Genomic DNA, 23650 nt, shown 5'->3' with positions numbered 1-23650 from the left:
AAAAAAAAAAAAAAAACACGTGATATAAAGTGTATATAAATATAAGAAGAGGGCCATTTTGTTTTTGTTTTTGGGTAGTAGAAGAGGGTCATGTTGTGTCTTTTAATTGTATGATAGCAAGTGTATATAAATAAGTTTAAGCAATTGTGCCAAGGGCCTGTAAGTACGTACGCATACGTGTACGTACATAGATGTCATGGTATTGATTCAAAGCTTCATACAAACAATATATATATATATATATATATATATGTATGTTGGGTAATGAAATATCATTAAAAGAAAACAGCAAACCTGCTGTGCGAAGGAGAGATGAGAAAAGCTTGAGGGTGAGGCCACCAAGCTCAAAGAGAGAATGAACTTGGAGGCACAATTAGGGGGAAAAAAAAGGTAAAAGTAGATCCAAAAAAAATACTAGCTAGTAAAAGTAGATATATATAATTAAAAGAAAAAAAAGGTAGAAACACATGAGCGACGAAGATCATATACTATCAACAAAGAATCCGAGCAAATGACAAGGTTTCATATCAGAAGAAACAGAGCAAGCGGAACACCATCTTGGATAGATAGCAAAGGTAGAAATACAAGAGAGTGCCATTGGTTGAGAAGCAACAGAACTCTAAACAAAAAGGTCCCTAAATTGTCCTAAGCAAAACTCAGGTAACCCTAAAGGAGAGGCGGCCGGCCTTACAACAGGTTGCTGCAAATGAGCAATAAAACAACATAAGAGTAACAATTGACGGCTTGATAGTTCATGACTATTAAGTATAGTATTGATTCCCGTTACCTAATAATAAGGAAACATGGATGCAATGGAAAAAAACAGATAAAAGGGATGGAGCCTTGTGCCTATTAATTATTATTATTATTATTATTATTATTATTATTATTATTATTATTATTATTATTATTATTATTATTATTTTGAGGGGGTGTGTTAGGGTGGGGTAAAACTATTAATTATTAGTTTAAGAACCATATATACCTTTAAGTTAGGTCAATGACCTAATTAAAGACCTTTAAGTTTAGGCTTATGACCTAAAGACCTCTAAGTTTTGGTTGGGGGCCTCATTTGAAGCCTACTCACAGAAAACATTTTCACCTCACTAATTTATTTATGGGAAAAGTATCTCTAAGCATGAGGTGTTTCATATGCTCCCTTATACAAGTATTTATTATTAATGGTGTCATATGAGCTACCTAATCATGCATTGACGGTTTTTGCAGAAGTAATGATACCAAATAATAAATTTATAGTATAAGGTCTTAAAAGAAAGATTTATGTAGGATCATCAGGGAAATTCTATTGAATATTTCAATTCATCTATATTGTCTTCTTTTTTTTGGGAAGGTTCCCAGAAGCATAAATAGTATAGCTTAATTGGTTATTTAATTTATATGCTTTCATATTTAAATTTAAAATTAAGGTTATCAATATTTTAAGACTACGTGCATGGCAATCAAATAATACGTGGTTGAGGATGTCAACCAGTAGGCATTAAAAAAATAAGTTTCATCCAACTCTACCTAATCATAAAAGAAATGAGTTACGAAAAGCATGCAGGATATACAAATAAGTCTTATATGAAATAAACAACATATTGTATGGAAAAAGATATGCATTGTTTCTTGAGAAATAATAGAGTCGGACCCATCTGATATAAGCAATAAGTGGAGATGTTTGAGACAAGTTGGTTTGGTGATACGGTTAGAGAAGCTTTGAAATTCCTTCTAGAAGTAATCTTTTGTAGACCTTGTAGAAGTAATCAAAGGATGATTTTTGATAGGTAGAGAGACAAGCCAAGGAATATAAGCACAGATTGGTCATATGAACACCAACAAATTCCATCTCTTGGTTAGAAAAATAAGGGGATCAAACTATTTCTTCTAACTCTTTTTAAATTTCAAGAAATGTTGAGGAAGAAAAAGAGGACATCTTTTAATCTTTTTCTATTTTAAGAAAAAGTAAATCTCATTTATCATATCATTATACACATCAATTTTATAATTTTTGTTAGGGATTACACGTGATACTACAATTGATTCTTAACTGCGACTATATATGCATATGATCAGAGCGAAGTGAGCCACGCTAGCCTATTATGTTTTGTCAAGTTGCGAGAAAACAAAGGGCGCGCTCTAACTTGAAAGCGTTTGAGCGCAACACACGAAAACCATTGCGCACAATCAACCAACATTTCTCGAATTTGAATAAGAGTCAAGAGAAATGGTTTGATCCTCTTATTTCTCGAATCGAGAGATCCATGAATCGGGACCTTGATGCAAATGCTAACGTGCACAGAAGGATTGCTTGTGATCTGTGACCACCCCTTCACTTGCTGGGTGTGCTAGCTAAAGCAAGCGCCCTTATTTGGTTTAATAAAAAGGAGGGGGGGGGGGTCACCCTAAACGAGTAAGGTCAAATTTCATCTCTTGCACCCTTGAGATGAGAAAGCCCTCTTTTACATCACATAAATTGAAATGCAACAACCAATTGTTGTTCTTTTGAGATTAACCACTCTGATATAGATATCGATTATATGGAGTCAATCCTAAGAAAGTGAACAATTAGTATCGTACTTCAAACTCCTAATGTAATTCTACCAAGGACCAGTTTGATAACGTTTCTACCGTTGAACAGAAACGAAAAATAAAGGTGTTTGATAATTCTTTTTTCTGGAAACAGAAATGGATAAGAAGGTGTTTGATAAATATAGTTTCTGGGAACGTTTCTGACATGATTTCATGTTTATTTTAATGAAAAAAAATTCCACTTCAGTCACTTTTCATAGAAACTCATAACCCTTCATACTACCCAGGCAAGCGACCGAACGACCAATTTCCTTATTTAAACTTACACCATAGTGCATTCTATGACAAAAGGTAGTTCATATTTGCAAGTTCATAATCTGTATGTTTGCAGAATACAATAGTTGCAAAGCCTGGGATGGTTGGGTTTCAAGCAGTTGCATTCAAAATCAGTGGAGAAAAATCAATGTTGTGTAAAGTTTTTTGGGTCGCAGGATACCCTCTTAGACGAGAAAGGAACACATTACTTCTAGCAGTGTTACATAATAGGTCGATCCATTGGCTTTATACTTGGAACTGCAAAGTCACTCTCCCAGGTATTGAGAAAATTAATTTGAATCATAAGCTTCTGTGATTCAGATATTATAAGAAGGTGTTTGAACAAGGATTGAACCATCACCTCAACAGCTGAAGACATTGGAGCAATTGCAGCTCATCATAGGGAATCAAAAGACGACTATTCTGGAAGAAAACCTTTCGATTGTCAGAGTGGTTCAAGCCGAAAGCAACCAGTGACCAGGCCTTTGAAGCCCTGGAGATCTTGATCAACAATATTCTACAGAATATGATGTTAGAAGAATTTATCTGGAGCTTCACATACCCAAATCAAAGAAGGGGAAATTTATTTAGGGCTTCTGTGTATATGGGACGAACAGTCTCCTACCGACCATAAATTTGTATAGAAGAGAACAGAGGTAGAAGAGTACATGAAACAATACCTGTGAACAAACTATTCTACAGTGAACAATAATGGCAGGAAAAAATTCCATCCCTTCCTCAAACAAAGGGGGCACATTTCCAAGGATGCAAGGGATTTAATCGGAGAGATACACCATGCTTTAAGAAATCAAAAATTAACAGTGCATCTGAGAAGAAAAAACCCTAGGAAGAAGATGATTTACCTGTTTATTTGAAGCGGAAATTAGTTAGGGCGCGGCTGTTGTCTGATTTAAAAAAACTCCTCCACTCGTCGTCGAAGTTCAATCGATTTAGGAGAAGGTTGAAGAAGAAATAACTCACGTCTCTGCGACGCCTTTGCAATGGAGGTCGGATGTCGAAGATCGATCGCCCTCTCCTCTTTTAATAGACCTCACAATCTTGCTTAACAACTCACGCCTAGGTACGATTTGCAGCACTGTGGGAGGAATCTATGTAGCTGATTCCTCGTCTGATCGAGTTTCACGAGTTGCTCCAGGGGAGCTTCACAAGCCAGCGTTTGAGAGGTGTTAGACGACCTCGTCTTGGAAGGTTGCAGAGCAGTACGATGGGAGAACCTCTCCGCAGAACAGTGAAGAAGAGAGGTGTCTGTAATGTGGAGGGGAAATTATCGGGGCTTGGTTCCACTTTTGAACATAAAAGTTGTTTCAAGAAACGATGAAACAAGTGAAACTCGCTCCATCATATCTGTTTCTGGAACAGGAAATAGTTATAAATAGCAATTTATGTTTCTGAAATTGAGTGAAAATGAACATGTTTGTCAAACGGTTTTTATTTCGTTTATATTGTTTCTTAAAATAAAAACACTAGAAACGTGTTTCTAAAAACGTTATCAAACATGCCCTAAATGTTCTTAATTAACCATTTGTCATTCGAGAGCAATGCAGAAACCTGATCACCACAACTCTTGTATTCACAAGGAACACACATGCGCATATGCACACACACATAAAAACAAACATCTCACAAGGTTCATCAACCAGACATGCATGCACAAAGGGAGGAAGGAAGGAAGTGAGGAGAGACCAAAATAGTTATTGCAAACACACTAAAACACCATTTAAACTCAAAATGATTTAAAGATGGGAGGTAAAGAGGGTTTTACAAAGGATTCAAAAGAGACAGCACTATAGTGGGATTTCTTATTTATGTGTTTTGGGATTCTAAATCCCAAAATTACTAAATTTAGTAATCCTTTTCAATGAACAAGTGTTCTTGTTTGCTATAAGAGAAAAGAGGTATAATCTTATTGGCTATATAATTTGGGTAATTTACAACTCCACCCCTTGGAGAATGTCAATATTAGAGGGACACCCCCTCTCTTTCACCAAATTAGACTCAGACCCCCCTGTCGTCAGTCTCTGTTAAGTTATGCTGTGATATGACACTTTAGCCCTTAACACTTCTTTTTTTGTATCAAGAGCAACCTGAGCTTTTATGAGGTTCTACTATTCGCGGTCGTCAATCTCTTCACGTCACCGGCTCCCTCTTTCTCTCTCTTTCGAGCATTTTATTGATGATAGAATCCGTCACCCAACGCCTTGATATCAAGGCACACCAGCACCGGAAAAAGAACCTCCGTTGTCTTCATCCCCAAACCGTGAAAAGCAACGGAGCTTCATCTTTGGATTCTCATTTTCCCTGCCTGAACCTTCAGAGGGCCCACACAATCACCGAAATCCCCTGCTCTCTAGCAATGGCCTGAACCTTTTCACGGTCAATTGCGAGGTTGAGCAAGGCAATAGCAGCGGCAATTTGGACATCGTGAGAGGTGCCTTGCCGGAGGAGCGCCAACACCACCCTCCTCCCCAACAGCCCCACCAGAGAAAGATCCCTATAACATCATCCCCGTGCATAACCTCCTCCATGACCACCCTTCCTTCCACTACCTAGAAGTCTACGCCGCCGCTGCAGCTACCATCTGCACCGTGGGAGATCTCCTCAAATCCCCCTTTGTCGTATGGCACGATGGCATGGATCTGCTGGACTAGCTTGGTGCTTTCTTCAGCTTCCAACGAGATAATGTTCTGAACCAGAGAGAGCACATGGTCCTTCATATTTGCACCAATGGAACGTTGTAGGCCTTCCATTCGCAGCTGAACAAACCTGGCAGATGACATTCGAGACCACCGCCTGGTTACCAATACTCTGACGGAGTTTTCCCCCTTCTTTCCTTCTTCAATCTCTTGATATACAAGAAACAATCTTCCTATTTCACGATCGCAGCAAAAACTATCTTCTCCGTAACTGGTAATCTGCAACGTTTATCCTACGATCTTGAAACCTTCTCACGGATTAATTGGCCTCGCCAAACTTCAAATCCTACAAGTGAGTATTAGTTTCCCATAGAATCCCACCACTGATTATCGCACTCCAGATTGATCCTGCCAATCAATACCATCTCCACATGCCGCTGAAGATCAGATATCAACTTCGGTTTGAATCCTGCCAATGAATACCCACTTGGGATCAGTTCATATCCACACCTAATCTCTGTTAAGGAGAAGATCTCCATTGTCCTCCTATTTTGATTCTTGACCTGCAATTTAGATTTTGGAGTTTAGTGCTTGCAATTGGAACAAGTTAAACTGGAGCATTTATGTGGAACTATTTTGTTCAGTTAGAGATGGTAAAGAAGAGCTTCGCAACACTTAACAAAAATTCCACTGGAGTTGTTTACCAAGAATTTCAAATGAAGATGTTATACAGTGTAAATCGAGAAAGTGAGGGGTGTGGGTGGTGTGGAGGTGGTGGTGGATCTTGTCCAGAATGACGGAGTGTGAATGTGGGCTGCAGGAGACTATGTGAGCTGGATGGAGAAGCCGACGGCGAAATGGTTGTGGGGTAGATTTGGGGTGGGAATTATTACATGGGCATTTTAGGTCCTTCACATTAAGTAAGGGTATTTTGGTATTTAAAATAAAATATAGTAGCTGACATCAACATATAAGGTATATTCCTTAACAACGACTAACAACAGGTGGTCTAAGTCTAATTTGATGAAAGAGAGGGGATGTCCCTCTAATATTGGCATTCTTCAGGGGGTGGCGTTGTAAATTACCCTAATAATTAAAGAACTAATATCTTATAATATCCATTAATCCAATTACCCTTCCAAAAATTAAAAATAAAAATAATCCAGCAAGATATTTTGAAAATATTAATTAGATAAGTTAGTACCAAACCCTCCTACAAAATTAAATTCAAAATTTGAAAGGGCTAGGTTCATCTTGCTTTTATAAATTAGGTTGCCCGCTTTAACTTTAGTGGGATTTCTTATTGGTGTGTCTTTGGGATTCTAAATCCCAATATTACTAAACTTGGTGCTCTCTTCAAATGACAAGTGTTCTTGTCAGCTATAAAGAGAGAGAAGAGGGAGAATGTCATTTTTTTTTTTTTTTTAAGAATTAATATATCTTATTATATCCGTTAACCTAATAAGATATTTTATAGATATTAATTAGGTAAGTTAATACCAATCCCTCCTACAAATTCAAATTCAAAATTTAAAAGGGCTAACTAGGTCCATCTTTCATGGGTCTTAAGCACCTCAAGATAACCTTGGACCCGCAAGATGCGCAAATAATACCCTCAACAAAATACCACAAAGTAGTAAAAGGGCCGGGACGAACGGAGAAGAAATAGGTTCAAGCGTTGTTGAGCCCGGAGTAGATGACTGAAGGGTCAACATCCAAACCCAAATTCCAGAGAAGGCCGACTATAGAGAAAGCAAATTAGTGAACATCACACACACAACAGAAACTAAATGGGAGGGGTTATATTACAGCGTCTGGATCCTCTCCAACCAGCGAGACATCCAGTGAGGCATCCCACGGCTGGGGGGTGTGCCCATGTGTTGGGATGCATGTCTGGGTCCTCCTAACCGTCAAATACTTCACTAAGCATCCTAGTGGTTGAAGAGGATTTAGATCATAAATTAGTGTTATGGGAAAATATGCTTACCATTGAGGGGCACACTACCTGGATTGAGCGGGGTACGATCTGAGCATACACCGAGGCTCCGATTCCTATCCAGACAGTCGACTTAGTCCCAATCGAGCTACATTCTTAGTTGAGAACCGTTATCTAGTCTGGATATAGTTTGGCCAATCGACATCAGTGACAAGACCAGTTACAGCACGACTAGCCTACTTTGGCGCAAGAAGAGTGACTGCTCGTGGGCGGACACGTCACATCCTAATTGCTACTGGTGGCTTGGGATAGTATCATAACCATGATCAAGCAGCCATCCTGAAGCCCCAAGCCCAGCAACGAGTGATGCGCCATCAGGCACTTGAGATGAGTGGCTCATCAACTATCACCAAATCCAAGTGGTTCGGTTAAGTAGGTCAACAATCGAACCACCAAATCCAGATCAATTGGTACTCGATGATTGCGGGATTCCTCTACAAAATATGCCCCTTACACTCCTAATCCAATAACTTCCAAGCAAAGACTAGACCCTTCCTAATTAGGAAAGAATTTTTAATAAGACCCTAAGTCCTCCCTAAGAGGAAGGATCTTTACCAAGATACGCGGGGTGCATGTAGCTTCCATAGCTGGGACATCCTCTCGATTCACTATCCTAATATACCAATGCTAGGAAACATGGCAAATTGAGATTCTCTCCATCTCTCTCTATTGCCACCATTTCAAAGTTATAAATACCTAAGCAAGCCACCTTTTTAAAAAAAAAAAATCGAGACTTTTCCATTTTTATTGAAAATTTTCTTTATAGAGAGATCTAACTTAGACATAGGAGAATCTCTCACTAAATCAACCCAACACTCACTTTCTTGTGTTTCTCCTCTGTGCAAATTCCACAAGTAGCTTAGGACAAATTCTTGCCACAACAATTACAAACCACAAACAAATAAAAAAAACGATGGATTCCCAAGCTAATGTGATTTTAGTTGCAACGCCGATGATTAAAAAAATGACCCACAATCCCTTACTATAGCCTTTGATGTTGCTGTTGATCTCTAATAGATTTGAGGCTCCATCGGACAACACCTAAGATTCCAGATTCTTAATGGTACACCATGGATTGAATTTAAGCAAAGGCAACGAATGAATGCATTAACAGTTTCGAATATCAACCTATCCAAGTCAGGAAACGCAAGCTCCTACCTGCAATCTTTAATCACTTTAATGGTCGGATATAGCGGATGTGCAAGCTTGTGAAAGTATCACTTTATCTTAAAACAGCGCTGAGCTGGAACAAGCCAGACTCACTTGAGGCCTCAACCCTGGCCTGAACTGGCCTGGTTCGGCCCTGACTTAGGCCTGAAATTTCCAGCCGCGACCCACCCTCAGGGTCCATGTATATCAGGCTCTCACAGCCCAGATCCTGTTCATTAAGCGAAAGGCTTTGCAACCCACAATTCAAAAACTAAAGCATCTTCCGTGGATTGCCCAGTATTGTATTACTTTTGACAACATTCTATTCTAATTAAATGGGAAAGAATCTCCGGAACAAAGGTTCCAAGTCAATTCAGAAACAAACGCTCCAACTCGGAACAAGATTACAACTGCTGGCCTAAAACTAGTACAAATTCACCCAAACCCCTCCCCGGAAGGGGGAGGGGTTTTTTTTTTTTTTAATAATTCCAACCTGCATTCCCATAACAGACGCCCTCCACTAACTAGGCAAATGAAGAGCCCAATACTATTCATCTGAACAAAATGGAAAAGAACACCCATTACTCGAATGCATCATCATCATCAGGTAGAGGCTGCGCTGCTGCTGCTGCCAGTTCAGCTTCATGCCTGGAACATTATAAACAAAGTCAACATTAGTGTTAGCTAATCATCACCATATCAAAATCGATTCAAAATTAATAATGCCTAGCCCCTCTTCTTCCGCTTCTTATGCTGGGACTACCATCCTAATTCAACCACCCCACCCTCAAAATAAATCTGGACATGCAAAGTCAAAGACTCGTTCTTTCCATTGAAAAAGCAAGATCTAATTCCACAAAACAAAATCAGATTGGTGTAGATTCAAGTTCACTTTAGAAAAAAAAAAAGCAAACACAGCAAACAAAAGTCGGATTATGATGTCAAAAGGTCGAGAAAAGTAAGGTCACAACTTCTTTTTCACGAACTTTGGTTAGAACAGGATTTTCCCTAACATAAAATGGTAAAATTTATATTTTACATCTCAATTTCTAGTGGAAGAACTCCAAAAGGGGTCTTGTAAATCACTTCCAATATAATTGAAAAGAAAGCAGCCCCACCCATTGAAGTACTTAACGTACTCCTCAATATTCTTGATTATTATTATTTTCTTTTTTGACAATTCTTAACTAGGGGTTAGGAGTTGGGACTTGCCAAAATTTAAAAGAGATCTAACTCTCCCAGTTCCTCTGCATTCTAATTCACTCTTCACTAGATTGCAGAGCAGCAGTCTTTTTTTTTTCCCCTCCAACTTAGTTTTGAGGTTACAGCTATCTTTTATTTCAAATCAATTTCTAAATTACTTTATTCTCTATAAAAAAAAAAAGAAAGAAAAAAAGTAAAAGAAAAGAAAGAAGATTTTGAATCACTTTCTTTTTCTTTCTCTTTTTTTTTTTCTCTTTTTTTTCTTAAATCTCACAATTCAAGTCTGGCTCATCATTAGCAAGGTAATTGGTATGATGACATGCAAGTTTGATCACTGAAAAAAGCTTCGAGTAGAGATTTGAATCACTTACTGTTCTTGTGTGGCCATATCAATATGAACTTCAGGAGGAGCAAGTGCAGGTGACTCAACAAAGTGGAGGTTAGGATCGCTGCAAATTCCCAATCAAATACACTTATAAGCTAAACAATTGCAGAAAAAGAAACAGTGATCGAAAAGGAAATTAAAATGCAATAGATTAAGTGAACTTTCATTCGACATTACCCAGCAAGTTTTCTAGCAAGATACAGGAAAGGTTTCTCAAAGTTGTAGTTGCTCTTTGCAGAGATCTCGTAGTACTGGAGATTCTTCTTACGGTGGAATGTGACCTGCTTTGCCTTCACCTGCCTGTTCTTGACATCAACCTTGTTTCCACAAAGAACAATAGGAATATTCTCACACACCCTACGATCACAAGAACAAAAGTCAATTACAAAATCAATTGTGAAGTCTATCATCTTTAAAAGACAAAAAAATTAATTTCTAAGTTTTAAACTCACCTGCAGAGATCCCTGTGCCATGTAGGGACATTCTTGTACGTCAAACGTGCAGTGACATCAAACATAATAATGGCGCACTGCCCATGGATGCTACATACATAGAAAATTTGAATTACAAAATGATTGGTTATTAAAAACAAAGAAAGATAAGAAAGATAAACTAATATGTGCAACAACAAATCGAAACCATAAGGTCTGACAAGTTAAATCATGGGTAATACATTGAGTCCCAAATGGTACGAATTGTCGAGAAGTTCAAAAATGGCATTTAAAACGAAAGTCCACATATAAAGGATCAGCTCAAAACTTGATACATTCAGCAAGCTTGATTCAAGAGATAAAATGCTTTGAACACTGCAATTCTGTGAGTCCATTCAGTATACGACTATTAAAGACTTTAAACCAGCACCCAAATTACAATATGTTATCTATTTCAAGAAATACATTTCTCTTAGAAAAATTTATTTGACTCCTTCACAAATCCAATTGAGTCAATGCTCCATAGATTGATCAAAATGGCTGTCCCACATGTCCCATACTCGGATTTCTACCGAACAAATTTAGTGACAACAATTAAGTACGTGATGCTACTGTTCAAAGATTTTTGCATCATGAGAACTATATCCTAACTTGGGTGCACAAAACTTTCATCCCATAATATTAGCATAACCCACAAATATTACAGTCGCATTTGAATTCTTATACATATAATGCACTAAAACTCCTAAGAATTAAGTGAAACAAGCATTGATCAGCACATAAAGAACAACATCATCACAAATTGGAATGAACCATAAAGCATTATCAACTATACTTAAGAGCTTGGAGACCACAAATCTAAATAATCACTGCAATAAGCATTATCCCAAACTTATGATAACAGTAGGAAGTAAAGAGAAGCAAATATTTGAGTACAAGTAAACCAAATTGGCCAATCATACCCCACCCCCACCCCCACCCCCACCCCAACCCCCCAAAAAAAAAAAAAGAACAAATCCACTGGCATATAAATCCAAAGCAGTGGTAAATTAGATCCTAGTAGACTATAGTTTCAACAAGAGAAATATCGCATCCACCGCATGCTGCCTTCACAATTGAAGAACCCTAAACAAAATCAATATAAAACAACAAAAGCTAGATTAAATAACTTCCCAATACCTACTAAATAACATCCAAAGAATCATTTAAAACTTATGATTTCATCAGAAAAACAAATATCTTGTTCTTATCTATGGATAGATGAAACAGAAAATCCATATTTCAGTCAACATGCTTGTTAAAGCTGAACAGAGATTTTTTCAATAACATAGCATCACAATTTGAAGAAATTGGGCAACTCTTTTTACAAGATAGTCAAGCAAGGAAGTCATGGAACACACAAAAAAAAAGATAATAAATGGCAATACGTTCCAACTTCTGTGTTGTACTCAACACAAAATAAAATACTGTTGTTTTCTAGTAAGGATCAGAGTAGCTATCAAAAAAACAATGAATTAAAAGGTTACAAACAAAATTCAGACAAACAAATGAAGGCAGGGCATTCCAAAATTTAATAAGCAGGACGCAAAGAGAAAACACCCAAAATAGCCAAGTTACCAGCTATTAGCATGAACAGAAAATTAGATTATAGCTTCTGTTACATAATGTAATGAGAGTTATCTAACAGGAACACACAGTTCATGATCAAAACCAACAGTTAAAGAAACAGAGATTAGGGTATTTGATGGAAAAACAACTCACTAATAGCCGTCTCTGAGTCCACCAAATTTCTCCTGACCCGCAGTGTCCCAACAATAGAACCTAATTTTTCCACAGTTGGTATGGAAGTCCAAGGGATGAACTTCAACACCAATAGTCGCTGAAAATAACAATGCCACAGAAAAACAAAACATGAACCAATCTACCAAAAACCATCAACACATCATAAAGAAGTAAAAGAAATGAAATTCATAAGGATAAACACTTACGCTCATACTTCTTCTCAAACTCTCCAGTGAGATGACGTTTAACAAAAGTGGTTTTCCCTGCATTGCATCAAAGAAGAGTGTTTTACCATTCAAGATTCAAAAATCAATTCAAAAGAAACCGAACAATAGAAACACAAGAAACAGTGAAATTTATATTTTAAAAAATCGATCTCGAAGGAAAATAGGATACCTGTACCGCCATCACCGACGATCACGAGCTTGAAGCTAGGGTAATCCACAGTTTGCTGGTTAGGGAGCGCCTGTTGATAAGGAAACCAAGATCGAAGAAAAAATCAGAGAAATCACTCGTAAAGCTAAAAGAAACCCTAGTAGGAGTAGAACTAGAGAGGAGAAACCATACCATTTTAATGGTTCTCTCTGTGATTCTCTCTTGCCGTCGCTGAGAATACGGTAAATGATAAGAGAAGCTTGGGGTGTTTTTGCCTCCGCGCAATTTGAAATAGAACACTTCACAAGAGAAAGCAGCCGAGCTTGGACTTATATAATAATGAAAACCGCTACTTTGGCTTTCGATTGACGCGACCATCGTCGCCGTTGGATCAGATACCGCTTTAAAATTCGGCTTCAACGAGGAGTCTACACGTGGTACACATGTAGGGATCTACCGCATATGCGGCGGCAGCTTTCAGAAAACTCTACCTGGTTTCGTGGATATAATATATTACGGTGTGCTTCAATGATTCAATCCCTTCTCTCTTTTTTCTTTTTTCTTTTTTCATTTTTTTTTTTTTTTTTTTTTTTTGTTTTTTTTTTTTAACTGCGATTGGTTGCAATATGAGAACTGGTAAAGGAAGGGAAGGGAAGGGAAGGGAAGGGAAGTGTAAGCATTTTTTTTTTGTTTTTTCCTTTTGAATCATTTGATTGCAATAGAAGTGAAGTGAAATTCATTTTTTAGAGTTGTTTATTAAAAAAAATTGAAGATATTATATATATTTACTAGAAAAGGCAAAAGGATTTTCTTAATCACTATTTCAAATTGTTGGAAACATATTAAAAAAAGGTACGTTGGATGTATAAGCATGATCTTAACAAGGATAAGAAGCACAAAAGAACTCCAATAACTATCATGGCAGCAAGTTATTGGGCAAAATTATATCACATTTCAATTTTTTAAGTATATGATTTGGTTGACATTTTATATTATCATCAATAGTAAACAATCCATGCTAATCATATGAATTCTTTAATTCGTATCATAAATTAGCTTCAGAACTCACCTCTATTGAAATAAAATTAGATTGCTTCCTCTACAGGCCACATTGATTCTGGATTCAAGAAGAAGAAGGAAAACAGAAGTTGAAAGTTCTCTGAGGTCTGAAATATGCCCGAGAGACAGATTGAAAACAACTAATACTCAAGCTTAATTTCATCAAAACACACACACACACATAAACTGAAACCCAGAGGGAGAAGAAATTAAAACCTAACAATTTTGTTAGTTGTCAAGCAATCGATTAACAATAGAAAACGGGTTAGAATGAAAATCGATCAATGATTGATTAAGGAGAGAGTGAGACAAATTAGAGAGAGAGGAGAAATAGAAGCCAATTGCAATATCTAAGTCGTTCAGGTTCACAACGGTTCTAAGAATGGTGTTACATATGACGGCATCGAATTCGTCAAGGTGAGAGAAGATAGAGGCCGCATTAGGGACTGGGAGAGAGATGTTACAGACTCTACAGTGAAAGGGAAAGGAAGAAAGAGAGAGAGAGGGACGCGACGCCAGAACCGACGAAGGTGACGAAGAAGAGGCAGAGAGGTGGGAGAGGGTATCTTACCTGTGTTTCTTCGTCGCATGTGTTCCGGTCCTTCCAGTCATAAGCGGGGTGAGAGTCGCGAGAGTGTGAGAGAAATCATGAGAATAGGGTTTTCTTTTTTCTTCCTATTTTGGTGGGGAAATAAAAAAGGGAAGTTTTAGTGTATAAGTGAAATTTTTTTTACATGTGAAATATATTTCCTTTGCAATCAAACATCTAAATTTATTTTTCCTGGAAAAAAAATTCCACTTTACTTCAAAAATTTGCATTCCCCTTGCAATCAGACAAAGCCTAAGAGAAATAATCTTCTAGACTTTCAAATTTCAAAGGAATCACACAAGGGATCGATCCGGGTACCTACAATGGATGCAAAACTTAGCATACGATAGGGGTGTCGATTTCAAGTCTGACCCAGCAAACGCGACCGAGCTCAACATGTTTATGGCTCAATCTAGGATTTGTTGATTAATAAACATGCTGGGTTTGAACCCGATACAAATATAAATTAACAGTTTAAAGTGTAAATCCGATGGGCTTGACCAGTTCAATATGTTTATAAGCCCAACTCAGCCCAACCAGCTAGTCTGACGATTTCTGTGATATATTTTGATTTTTTTCATAGAATAAGATACATATTGATATTTTATTAATTATTGAATGTAATTTTTTTTTTTTAGAAAATTATTGAATGTAATTAAGTGTAAAGTCTTTTCTAAAGTGTTGATGATTTAATAATTGTATTAAATTTTCTAAAATCTAAACAATTAAAGCCCGTTTAATGCTTTAATGGTGCATTAGCCCGTTTAAGGTCTGATTATAGTCCGAATAGCCTGGTTAGAAGAAGTCTAGTTAAGGCACGGAACCTGACCAATCCCGACCTAGCTTGACTAATTCCTTAGATAGGCAGTTCACGGTGCAAGCCAAGAGGCTCCCTAAGCCTGGCGAGGCAATATTGAGCTTGACTGGTTGACACCCCCACAACACGGACGGGGGAGTCTATCCTCATTTAGGCTTGCCTTTTGGAGAATTTTGTAATGGTTAAGGGAGAAAGAACCCTACACGTTTGGCATTCCCCTATGCTCAGACACAGTTGGGTATGAAAAGACGTAGCTGCCCCCACACTAGATATTTCTTGCCCAATTGTGTATGGGCGTAGAGGGCGCAAATGGGGCAAAGTTTCTTTCCCCAATGGTTAATTAGCCTATTTATTCAGTTTACACTATTTTTTTAGGGCAACAAATCATTGCCTCATTCAAAATAAAAAAAATAAAAATTGCCTGATTGAGTGGGCCCTACACTAGTGTAGGGTCAATGAGAGCACGGAAGGAATTCAACATAAATGGGATTTTTTATTTCACAGGGGTGAGGCGGGATTTTTGCGCAACCCTATGTCTGGGCGTAAGGGCCACATGACCAGGAAACTTTCTTCATCCCATTTTTAAAATGTGAAAAAATGATGAGACATGGGCAGTGTGTAAGGCCTAGATTGTTTGATGGAGAAAAGAGGAAAATGATAAAAAGGGGTGGGAGGACGAGGAACTTTTCCTCAAAATACCAAAAGACTTGGTTGTTTGTTTGCTGGGGTGAGAAGCTGGATCCGAATCATCTATAGTGCACCCCCGCGTTATAGATCATATAGTTCGACATTGGAAGTCAACATGTGGACATGGGGTGATCGACTGGTCAATAGAGACTATGTTGCACAGTGCAATTTGTACATGAGAAACATTGGAACTCGATCCTTCAAAATCTTTCAAAAACAAACTAGGGGGAATTGCAGAAGATTTCTTCTCTTCTTGATCTCAAACTAGAACTACAACGAACTAGAAGAAAAATAGAGGTTGCACAAACTCCATCTCTGACCCCGATCGAAGTAGAAGAAAATAAAAATATAGGGGAATCGATCCCCTAGTAGAAGGGTCTCTGTGCAAACGTCATTTTGGATCTTTGCCAAGATCAAACCCTTACAAGAAATAGGGAAAAGGTATTTTGCTCACCTCCATTTTACCGCGAGGTTCGCTACCGAGTATCATGATCTAAGGTTCGAGGATTCTATATCGCTTGTTTAGCTCTTTAAGAACTATTTAGAATTTACTCTATTTATGTCATTCCCCTTTTTTTTTTTTTTTTGGGTAATGTATGTCATTACTCTATATGCTATATGGGGTAGTGAAGGAGAAGTCGTTCGCGGCCAGTGGATCTAAAACCACTAAGATGGAGCTTCGAGAGTTTTGTAGAGAGTGCGAGAATCCGGATCTAAAAACCTTGTTAAGAAAATGAAAGAGAAGAATATAAGAAATCATTCCAATGCTTGCATGTAGCAGACTCTTGTTGCAACATCGTGTGTAAGGCCACCCGATGTTGTCAGTGCCAGTTGTTGACTTCCAGTGCCCGCTAGATGATCTATAACATGGGGTTGCGTTGTAGAGGATCCCTCCGGGGAAATTATCAGACAAGATCATTTAATGTAATAATTGTTGTCTGCTGATGTGGTAGTTAACATTCCTCACCCCATTCACTTCCTAAGTCCTACTAGGGGTAAAACTTCATGAAAATTTTTTTGTGTCCATCTCTCGGTCCCACTAAAAATTACATATTTCGTTATTTCCTTTTCTTATCAACCTAGTCCACAATATGTGGGACCCACTTCACAAAGTTTTTCAACCTTTTTTATCCGACAAACAAATGAGGCCATGGAGTCTCACAAGCTAATACCTTATTGGCCATCGAAAATGAAGAAAGTCATCTCGGCCATTTATTACCACTATCATTGTATCAACCATGATTTGTTGATCCCTTGGCAATTCAATAATGCGTGTTTTTTTCGGTAAATAATGCGTGAATTGGAATTAAAGAAAAAGTGTTAATCACAAGTTTTAATATTTTCTTTGAAATAAAGTGATATCAATAATTCATTCCATAGTGCCCACTCGTAGAAGTAAGGGAGACAAAATATCAAACAATAGAAACAGATTTAGGACCCATTTGATTTTGTTTTTAGAAACGTGTTTTTCTTATATTTTTGTGCTAAAAAATGGAAAACACCCAAAAAACCATTTGATTTTTCTGTTTTGTTTCACTTGTTTTTTGAAATAAAAATAGAATTTTATGTCTATTTCTTTGCCTAGAAACAAGAGTAGATAAACAAATTAGACTTAATTGGTTGTTTTTTTGTTTCTTGCAACAAGGTGAAGGGGGAAAAAAAAAGTGAAATCTGAGTCCCAAGGAAAATAATCCTCTGTTTTTCTCATCCCTGTTTTTCCTTGTTTTGCTACCTGCAGAATGCGACACGTGGACAACTTTAAGACCAACGCACCGGATGTAATAATCCTCACCCAACCTTGACCGTTGATCTTAAAGTTGTCCACGTGTCGTGTTCTGCACGTAGCAAAACAAGGAAAAATAAGGATGAGAAAAATAGAGGATTATCATCCGAGTCCCAACGCCCTACCTTCTCCTATCTCCCTACAGCTCTCCAAAAGCTGCAACTCTCCACAAAGCTCGGCGACCCTCTCTCGAGAAGCTCGACAACCATCTTTACTTTCTCTCGAAGCTCAACATTCTCTGCTCTCTTGCGAAGGTTGATGTTCTCAGCTCTCTCACAGAGCTTGGCATCTCTCTCTCTCTCTCTCGTCAAGCAACAGAGAGTTGCAGCGACAAGTACTATCGTTAAGCTCAGGTATCATTTCAAGCACTAATTCACAGATCTGATTTCATCTCTGTAACGTGGGGATTTGGGGGTTGTCTTGTTGATCTCTGATGGGTAATAATTCCTGGCCCTAATTTTTATTCCTGCTAATCTGTGTGGATTTGTGTTATTTAATTTTGAATCGAATACTGAAAGTTGGCTTTAGTTTCTGGGTAGTACTTTGAAGCTGAACAGAGTTGATCTAACTAAAAATGCCAAATACTGAAGGTTTGCATTATGTAGTTCATATTACTTGTAGAGAAACTTCTTTAGCTAAAGGTTATGTTTGACGGGGATGGTTTCCTTCAGCCACTGTCAAGGGAGAAGGGATCCTTTCTTGATTGAGGCATTTGAATGGTGTTGACAGGGTATAAGGGGAGTATTGTTCACTTCGTACCATAGGGCAGACATTAATGACCCGATGGGTTTACTTTCATTGCACCTAAATGCGTGCAAGGAAAACTTTCTTCCTATTTGGCTTTCCATAACTACAGCTTTCCAATTGAAAATACTTGAAAAAATTATAGTGCTGTCTGTTGTGGGATGGTAGTATCCGAGCTTCCAAAGGTCAAGTTTATCTTCTTCTAACCATTTTGGGAAGCAGAATTTTATGGTAGTTATAGTAGTTTAAAGTAGGAGGAGGTGATGCCTCCTTGCTCTTTGTTGTTTGCTCTTTGCAGATCCTATTGGGATTGGACCTATAGCGAGTTACCAAATAACAATTGGTGGGTGACTTTGATGTGTTTGGGTTGCCTCTGCCTCATAGTTGAGCACCATTAAATTAGAAGTTTTCATGGTCTCATCCTTTCTATCTAAGCTTTTATTTTCAATTTATTTTTTCTGGTTGTCAAGCTGTGGTTTTGGGGGATTCAATTTATATCGTGAATCATCTTTAGTGGATTTTCTTTCCTTTGTAGCCCTTTTGTTGATTTTATCTCTTGGTCCTTCCCATAATTTGGCAAGGGTATTATTTCCTTGCATTTTATACATGAATTGTCCATTCCTCAGCTGAGAAAGTGAAGCAGCGTGTTTCGCATCGAATTAAATGCTCTAGCAGATTGATTTGAACTACTAGAGTGGGGGACTGGTGATGAGGTAAAATATGTCCCATTCCTCAGCATGGTTGAAGCGTGTATGCAAACCTGAACAGGACTGACCCACTACCTCGGCCCTTCATCAGGCCGTGCTGCCACCTCGACCCTCCATCAGGGCGTGCTGCTACCTCGGCCCTCCAATAGGCCGTGCTTCCACCTCAGCCCTCCATCAGGCCGTGCTGCCACCTCGGCCCTCCATCAGGCAGTGCTGCCACCTCGGCATCTCATGAGGCCGTGATGCCACCTCGGCATCTCATCAGGCTGTGCTGCCACCTCGGCCCTCCATCTTATCGTGCTGCCACCTCGACCCTCCATCAGGCCGTGCTGCCACCTCGGCCCTCCATCAGGCCGTGCTACCACCTCGGCCCTCCATCAGGCTGTGCTACCAGTCACCTTGGTTCAACCAACTTGTCACCTCGGCTCGACACAGTCAAGTAATGCACCCAGAAACGTGCACACATCCACTTCTATATTCAAGGGACGTGATCCCTGATCATGGGGGCAGGACTCTATCCACTACACGTCATCAGAGGTGTCCACCCCTCTCACGACTTGCACCTCCGAGATCAATGGAGTATATTCTCAGAATATGCCCTAGAACCTAGAATATTCCTAGAATCACAGTGTCACCCCCCTCAAGGACTCTACGCCTAAACTGGACTCTCCACAAACACCCCTCCTTCTCTCTCCATCAGCAGCCTATAAATACCAAGGTAAGCCTCCATCATAGAGGATAGATCAATCACTTCTTTTATTGGAAAAGCTCTCTTGAGCATATGTTGTGGAAAGATCTGACTTAGGCATCGGAGAGTCCCCGTGGGGTCAGCCCGGCTCTCCCTTGTCATCTCTTCTGTGCAGGTTGGCTGGAGCATTAGGAACTGCAGGGAAGATCACCCGGTCAATCTTTACCGCATCAGTATATATTTAATTAACTCTGATATTGTACCTGCTAATGACTTGAATAATTTATGTAGCAACTTATTGTAACTTGCTATTTTCTATGGATACATAAGAATCGGGTCATTTTTGCTAAGGTAAAACCAAACATTTTTTTTAATATTCTAAACCCATTGTAGGAATGGATCTCTCACATGGACATGTTACACTTCTCTTACCAAACATTATGCCAACATTACTGATATGTCCGACAATCACTGAGCATACGAAAAATATTACTGGATGGGCTGCTTGCATTATAAACAAGGGAAAATATGTCGCATTGTATGCCAATTACATGATGACATGGCAAGCTTTAGATGGAGGATTGGGATAATGAGAAATCTGAAATGACTCAAAGGAGATAGAAGAACTATTTTTTAATGAGAGTACCAAATCGTGGCCTTGGAACTTGATACCCTTCTTTCAGATGTCGATAATATACCCCATTTTTTGTCTCGATCAGGCCTAACAACCAGTTGATCCTCCTGATGTGAAGTACATCCACAATGACTATGAACAATCAATCTTCCATTAACAACTCTAACTCGGATATTGATGCTTTAAATTACCTTTCTTATTGAACGATTTAAAAAGGACTCGGCTTGAACAAGTTTGATTGACTCGCCCAACTCATCAGGCTATGAGAAAAAAAAAAGGTAGCATACTTTAAAAAACGAAGAACGGAAGAATTCAACACCAAAGATAACACCTCAAAGTCCTCAACTTTCAAATCCTGTATTTTTCTTTATTTTTCCAAGGATTTACGATCACTTGATAAAAAAACCACAGCTAACTACATAGCTCCACTTCCATCCCATATCCTCATTAGGTGCACACTGTATTATATATCTACTGAGAACTGACGTAATGATATCTCCTTGTCTGTCTCTCTCGATTCGCTTCGCTTGCATTATCAGTATTACACCGAAAAGTAAACATTTTAAAACTGTTGCGCACGTGAAGCGCGTCGGCGCCCCAAGCGATACAATCCAGATGTTTACTACAAATTTTCTCACACCGGAAAACAACATTTTAAAACTGTTACGCACGTGAAGCGCATCGGCGCCCCAAGCGATACGATCCACTATTTTGCTACCACCACCACCACCTCACCATACTCAGCTACGTCGTACCTTCCGAACTCCGAGCAGCTTCACGTCATCGACCACAGGCCCGCAGAGTGTGGCCATGTCATCGCTCCTCGTGGTATAGTAACTGCTTAGGAACATCACCCTCGTCCGTGTTGACACCGCCGTGAACCGCAGAATCGCATGCTTCGACCCACCTTTTCCTTGTGATTCGTAGGCCACCTTGAGAATCGCTCTCCCTGCGTAGGCCTCCACCATCAAGGACCCTGTGCACAAGTTGTTCGCGTCTCCCACGGAGAACTCCAGTGCGTAGACCTTACCTGGGATGGTTCGAACCACCTGCGTCAATGCGCTTTCCTTTCCGGCCACTAGCTCCACCGCACGCCTCCCTTGTGGAACCGCGAAGTGTTCAGCATCTATGAACTTCACGGCCTTCAGCGATTCTACCATCCACCCTGGCAGTGGAGAATGCTCGTCCTCGATGTTAGGTGGGATCAAGACTCCCCAGGTTGTGTTTGGTACAAAGTATGGCCCTTCCTCAAAACCACCGTTCTTCAACATGTTCTCTGCATTGTTTAATAGACATTTCAAACAAGCCCTTAGTTAATTTAAGAGGTTATTCTCATATGAAATTCCATAATTCATGGGGTATTAAATCACAAATTAATCATGCATTAAATGATTAGATTCTTTATACGAATATTTATATCATGGATTGGGATTCAAGATTCTCTCCTGCATTGAGGTTGGATCAGGTTCCCGTATTTCTGTATGATTCGTATGCATTCAACTAAAATAATCTAGGCACGCAATTCAACACACAGATGGGTATCCTAAAGTCCTCTCAACCATGGGCTGCACATTGGGTAACCAATGACTGGAATCCTTTGGAATCCCATGTGGGGAGCGTAACTTCTCTCCCCACGTTGCTTATCCAGATTCCAGACTCGATTTGAAATATACACTGATACAGTAAGAAAGAAGGGAAGAAACTCACTGTTGGTGCGCTTAGGAGGATACAAGGTCCGCATGGCGACAGAATCAATGAGGGGTCCACAAGAGGAGGTATCCTCTTTTTCTGGGTTGTGGATCAGAATATCCACCTCCACGTTATCGTCGGCAAGGAACGCCCATCCATAGGAATCCCATCCATAGCTGCTGTACATAGTCTGAATTGGTAACACGCCCCAATCCGGTGAAGCCGAGATGTTGATCTTCTCCTCCTGACCGCACGTGCGAGAAGCAGTGAACGTGATGGAGTAATACACCCCCCTGGTCACGTTCACTCTCTGCTTAATGGACGCGTTGTTACCCAGCCTCACCGCATGGCCATCCTCCGGTACTACCATTACCATGTCTCCCTGCTTTTGGCCTGACTTGATGTACTCCACGTATCCCGATAGCTCCCAGTTCGGTATTCCGTGTGTGTCCATCACCACAGTCCCTTTCATCTCCGAAGATGTGGGCCCTTGTTCGAAGTTCCCATTGGGTAATAATCCTGCAAACCATAACAAATGGAGGGTATTAATGACAATTCACTCAACCATATTGTTAATTAATTTTGAACTCAAGAATCTTGCCAGCTACGCCCACATGAGAAGCACATGGAAGACGTATAATTTGATCTATAATGACAGATTTGCCCTTTATGGTGTATGCTCCATTAAATGATGGAGATTCCATCGGTTTCTTTGACCCATAGTAGCAGAGCAGAAACTTCTGAGTAGCGATGCAAATGACCGGAGAACTCCCCTGGCTAAATGAGGTTCATGCCCCGCAACAAGGGTAATTAGGTCATTTGATCTAACCCCCCACATGGATCTTCCAGTAAAGGAACTACTAGATTCCACTCTAACGGTGGAAACATCAATCCTAGAGAAGAATATACATGTTACTATATATTGAATCATGAAAGAAGACTGGATCTAGAGTTTTCAGATGGTAAGAAACTCAAAATTGGAGAACAAAAAGAGAGGAGGAAAAATAAGTAGGAAAAAAGGAAAATGCCCATTTCAGTTCCCACTACTCAAACGAAACAAGACAATGAGAGTGAAAAGGGAAAGCCTTGGAGATTACCGTCGGTGAAGGCTAAAGAGAATTGGAAGGTGGCGCACAGTAGCACTGACAAGAGAGTGACGGCAACCATTTTCGATTGCGAGAGGAGAAGAAGACTGCTTCGCTTTGAAACAGTGAGGGAGCAATCCATTATGCATAGGCTTTTTATAGATGGCAACCTCCAAGATATTCCATAAAGTTCCACAAAATTACATGAATGCCATTATTTTTCGGCGTAGAGATCGCGTTTGATTACCGACTATTAAGCATTTTATTAATATTTAATTTCTGGGACAGAGTAGGATTTTTGGGGGAAAGGAGAAATTGCTAAATGCAATTGGAGTCTGTCTAGGAC

General features: G+C 39.3%; 2 protein-coding genes and 1 long non-coding RNA gene across 3 annotated transcripts; all 3 read right to left on the bottom strand.

Annotated features, from left to right (window-relative positions):
- Window positions 1-2822: 2822 nt before the first annotated feature.
- On the bottom strand, window positions 2823-4377 carry LOC122074966. The gene is made up of 2 exons (XR_006139114.1): window positions 3711-4377; window positions 2823-3527 (listed from the first exon to the last, which is right to left on the bottom strand). It is a non-coding gene; the product is annotated as an uncharacterized LOC122074966 (long non-coding RNA).
- Window positions 4378-8951: 4574 nt separating this feature from the next.
- On the bottom strand, window positions 8952-13215 carry LOC122072724 (GTP-binding nuclear protein Ran-3-like). The gene is made up of 8 exons (XM_042637111.1): window positions 13015-13215; window positions 12844-12913; window positions 12654-12710; window positions 12427-12544; window positions 10687-10776; window positions 10412-10591; window positions 10221-10298; window positions 8952-9294 (listed from the first exon to the last, which is right to left on the bottom strand). The coding sequence occupies exons 1-8, from the start codon at window positions 13198-13200 to the stop codon at window positions 9228-9230; spliced, it is 846 nt and encodes a 281-aa protein (XP_042493045.1). The 5' UTR covers window positions 13201-13215; the 3' UTR covers window positions 8952-9227.
- Window positions 13216-20868: 7653 nt separating this feature from the next.
- Window positions 20869-23420, bottom strand: LOC122074849. The gene is made up of 3 exons (XM_042639818.1): window positions 23317-23420; window positions 22238-22738; window positions 20869-21806 (listed from the first exon to the last, which is right to left on the bottom strand). The coding sequence occupies exons 1-3, from the start codon at window positions 23384-23386 to the stop codon at window positions 21271-21273; spliced, it is 1107 nt and encodes a 368-aa protein (XP_042495752.1). The 5' UTR covers window positions 23387-23420; the 3' UTR covers window positions 20869-21270.
- Window positions 23421-23650: the final 230 nt, after the last annotated feature.

Source organism: Macadamia integrifolia, chromosome 3 (assembly GCF_013358625.1).
Source record: "Macadamia integrifolia cultivar HAES 741 chromosome 3, SCU_Mint_v3, whole genome shotgun sequence".
Classification (NCBI taxonomy): Eukaryota; Viridiplantae; Streptophyta; class Magnoliopsida; order Proteales; family Proteaceae; genus Macadamia; species Macadamia integrifolia.
This window is presented reverse-complemented; position numbering and strand designations above follow the sequence as displayed.

Bases quoted from the DNA above. Each gene is read 5' to 3' on its own strand.
- LOC122074849 (XM_042639818.1), bottom strand. From the start codon at position 23,386: ATGGTTGCCGTCACTCTCTTGTCAGTGCTACTGTGCGCCACCTTCCAA. The intron at 22,739-23,316 runs GTAATCTCCAAG...TATGGTTTGCAG, and splicing joins CTCTTTAGCCTTCACCGACG to GATTATTACCCAATGGGAAC. The intron at 21,807-22,237 runs GTGAGTTTCTTC...TAAACAATGCAG, and splicing joins TCCTCCTAAGCGCACCAACA to AGAACATGTTGAAGAACGGT.
- LOC122072724 (XM_042637111.1), bottom strand. From the start codon at position 13,200: ATGGTCGCGTCAATCGAAAGCCAAAGTAGCGGTTTTCATTATTATATA. The intron at 10,777-12,426 runs GTGAGTTGTTTT...CTATGTATGTAG, and splicing joins GGACTCAGAGACGGCTATTA to CATCCATGGGCAGTGCGCCA. The intron at 9,295-10,220 runs GTAAGTGATTCA...ATAATGTTCCAG, and splicing joins GATATGGCCACACAAGAACA to GCATGAAGCTGAACTGGCAG.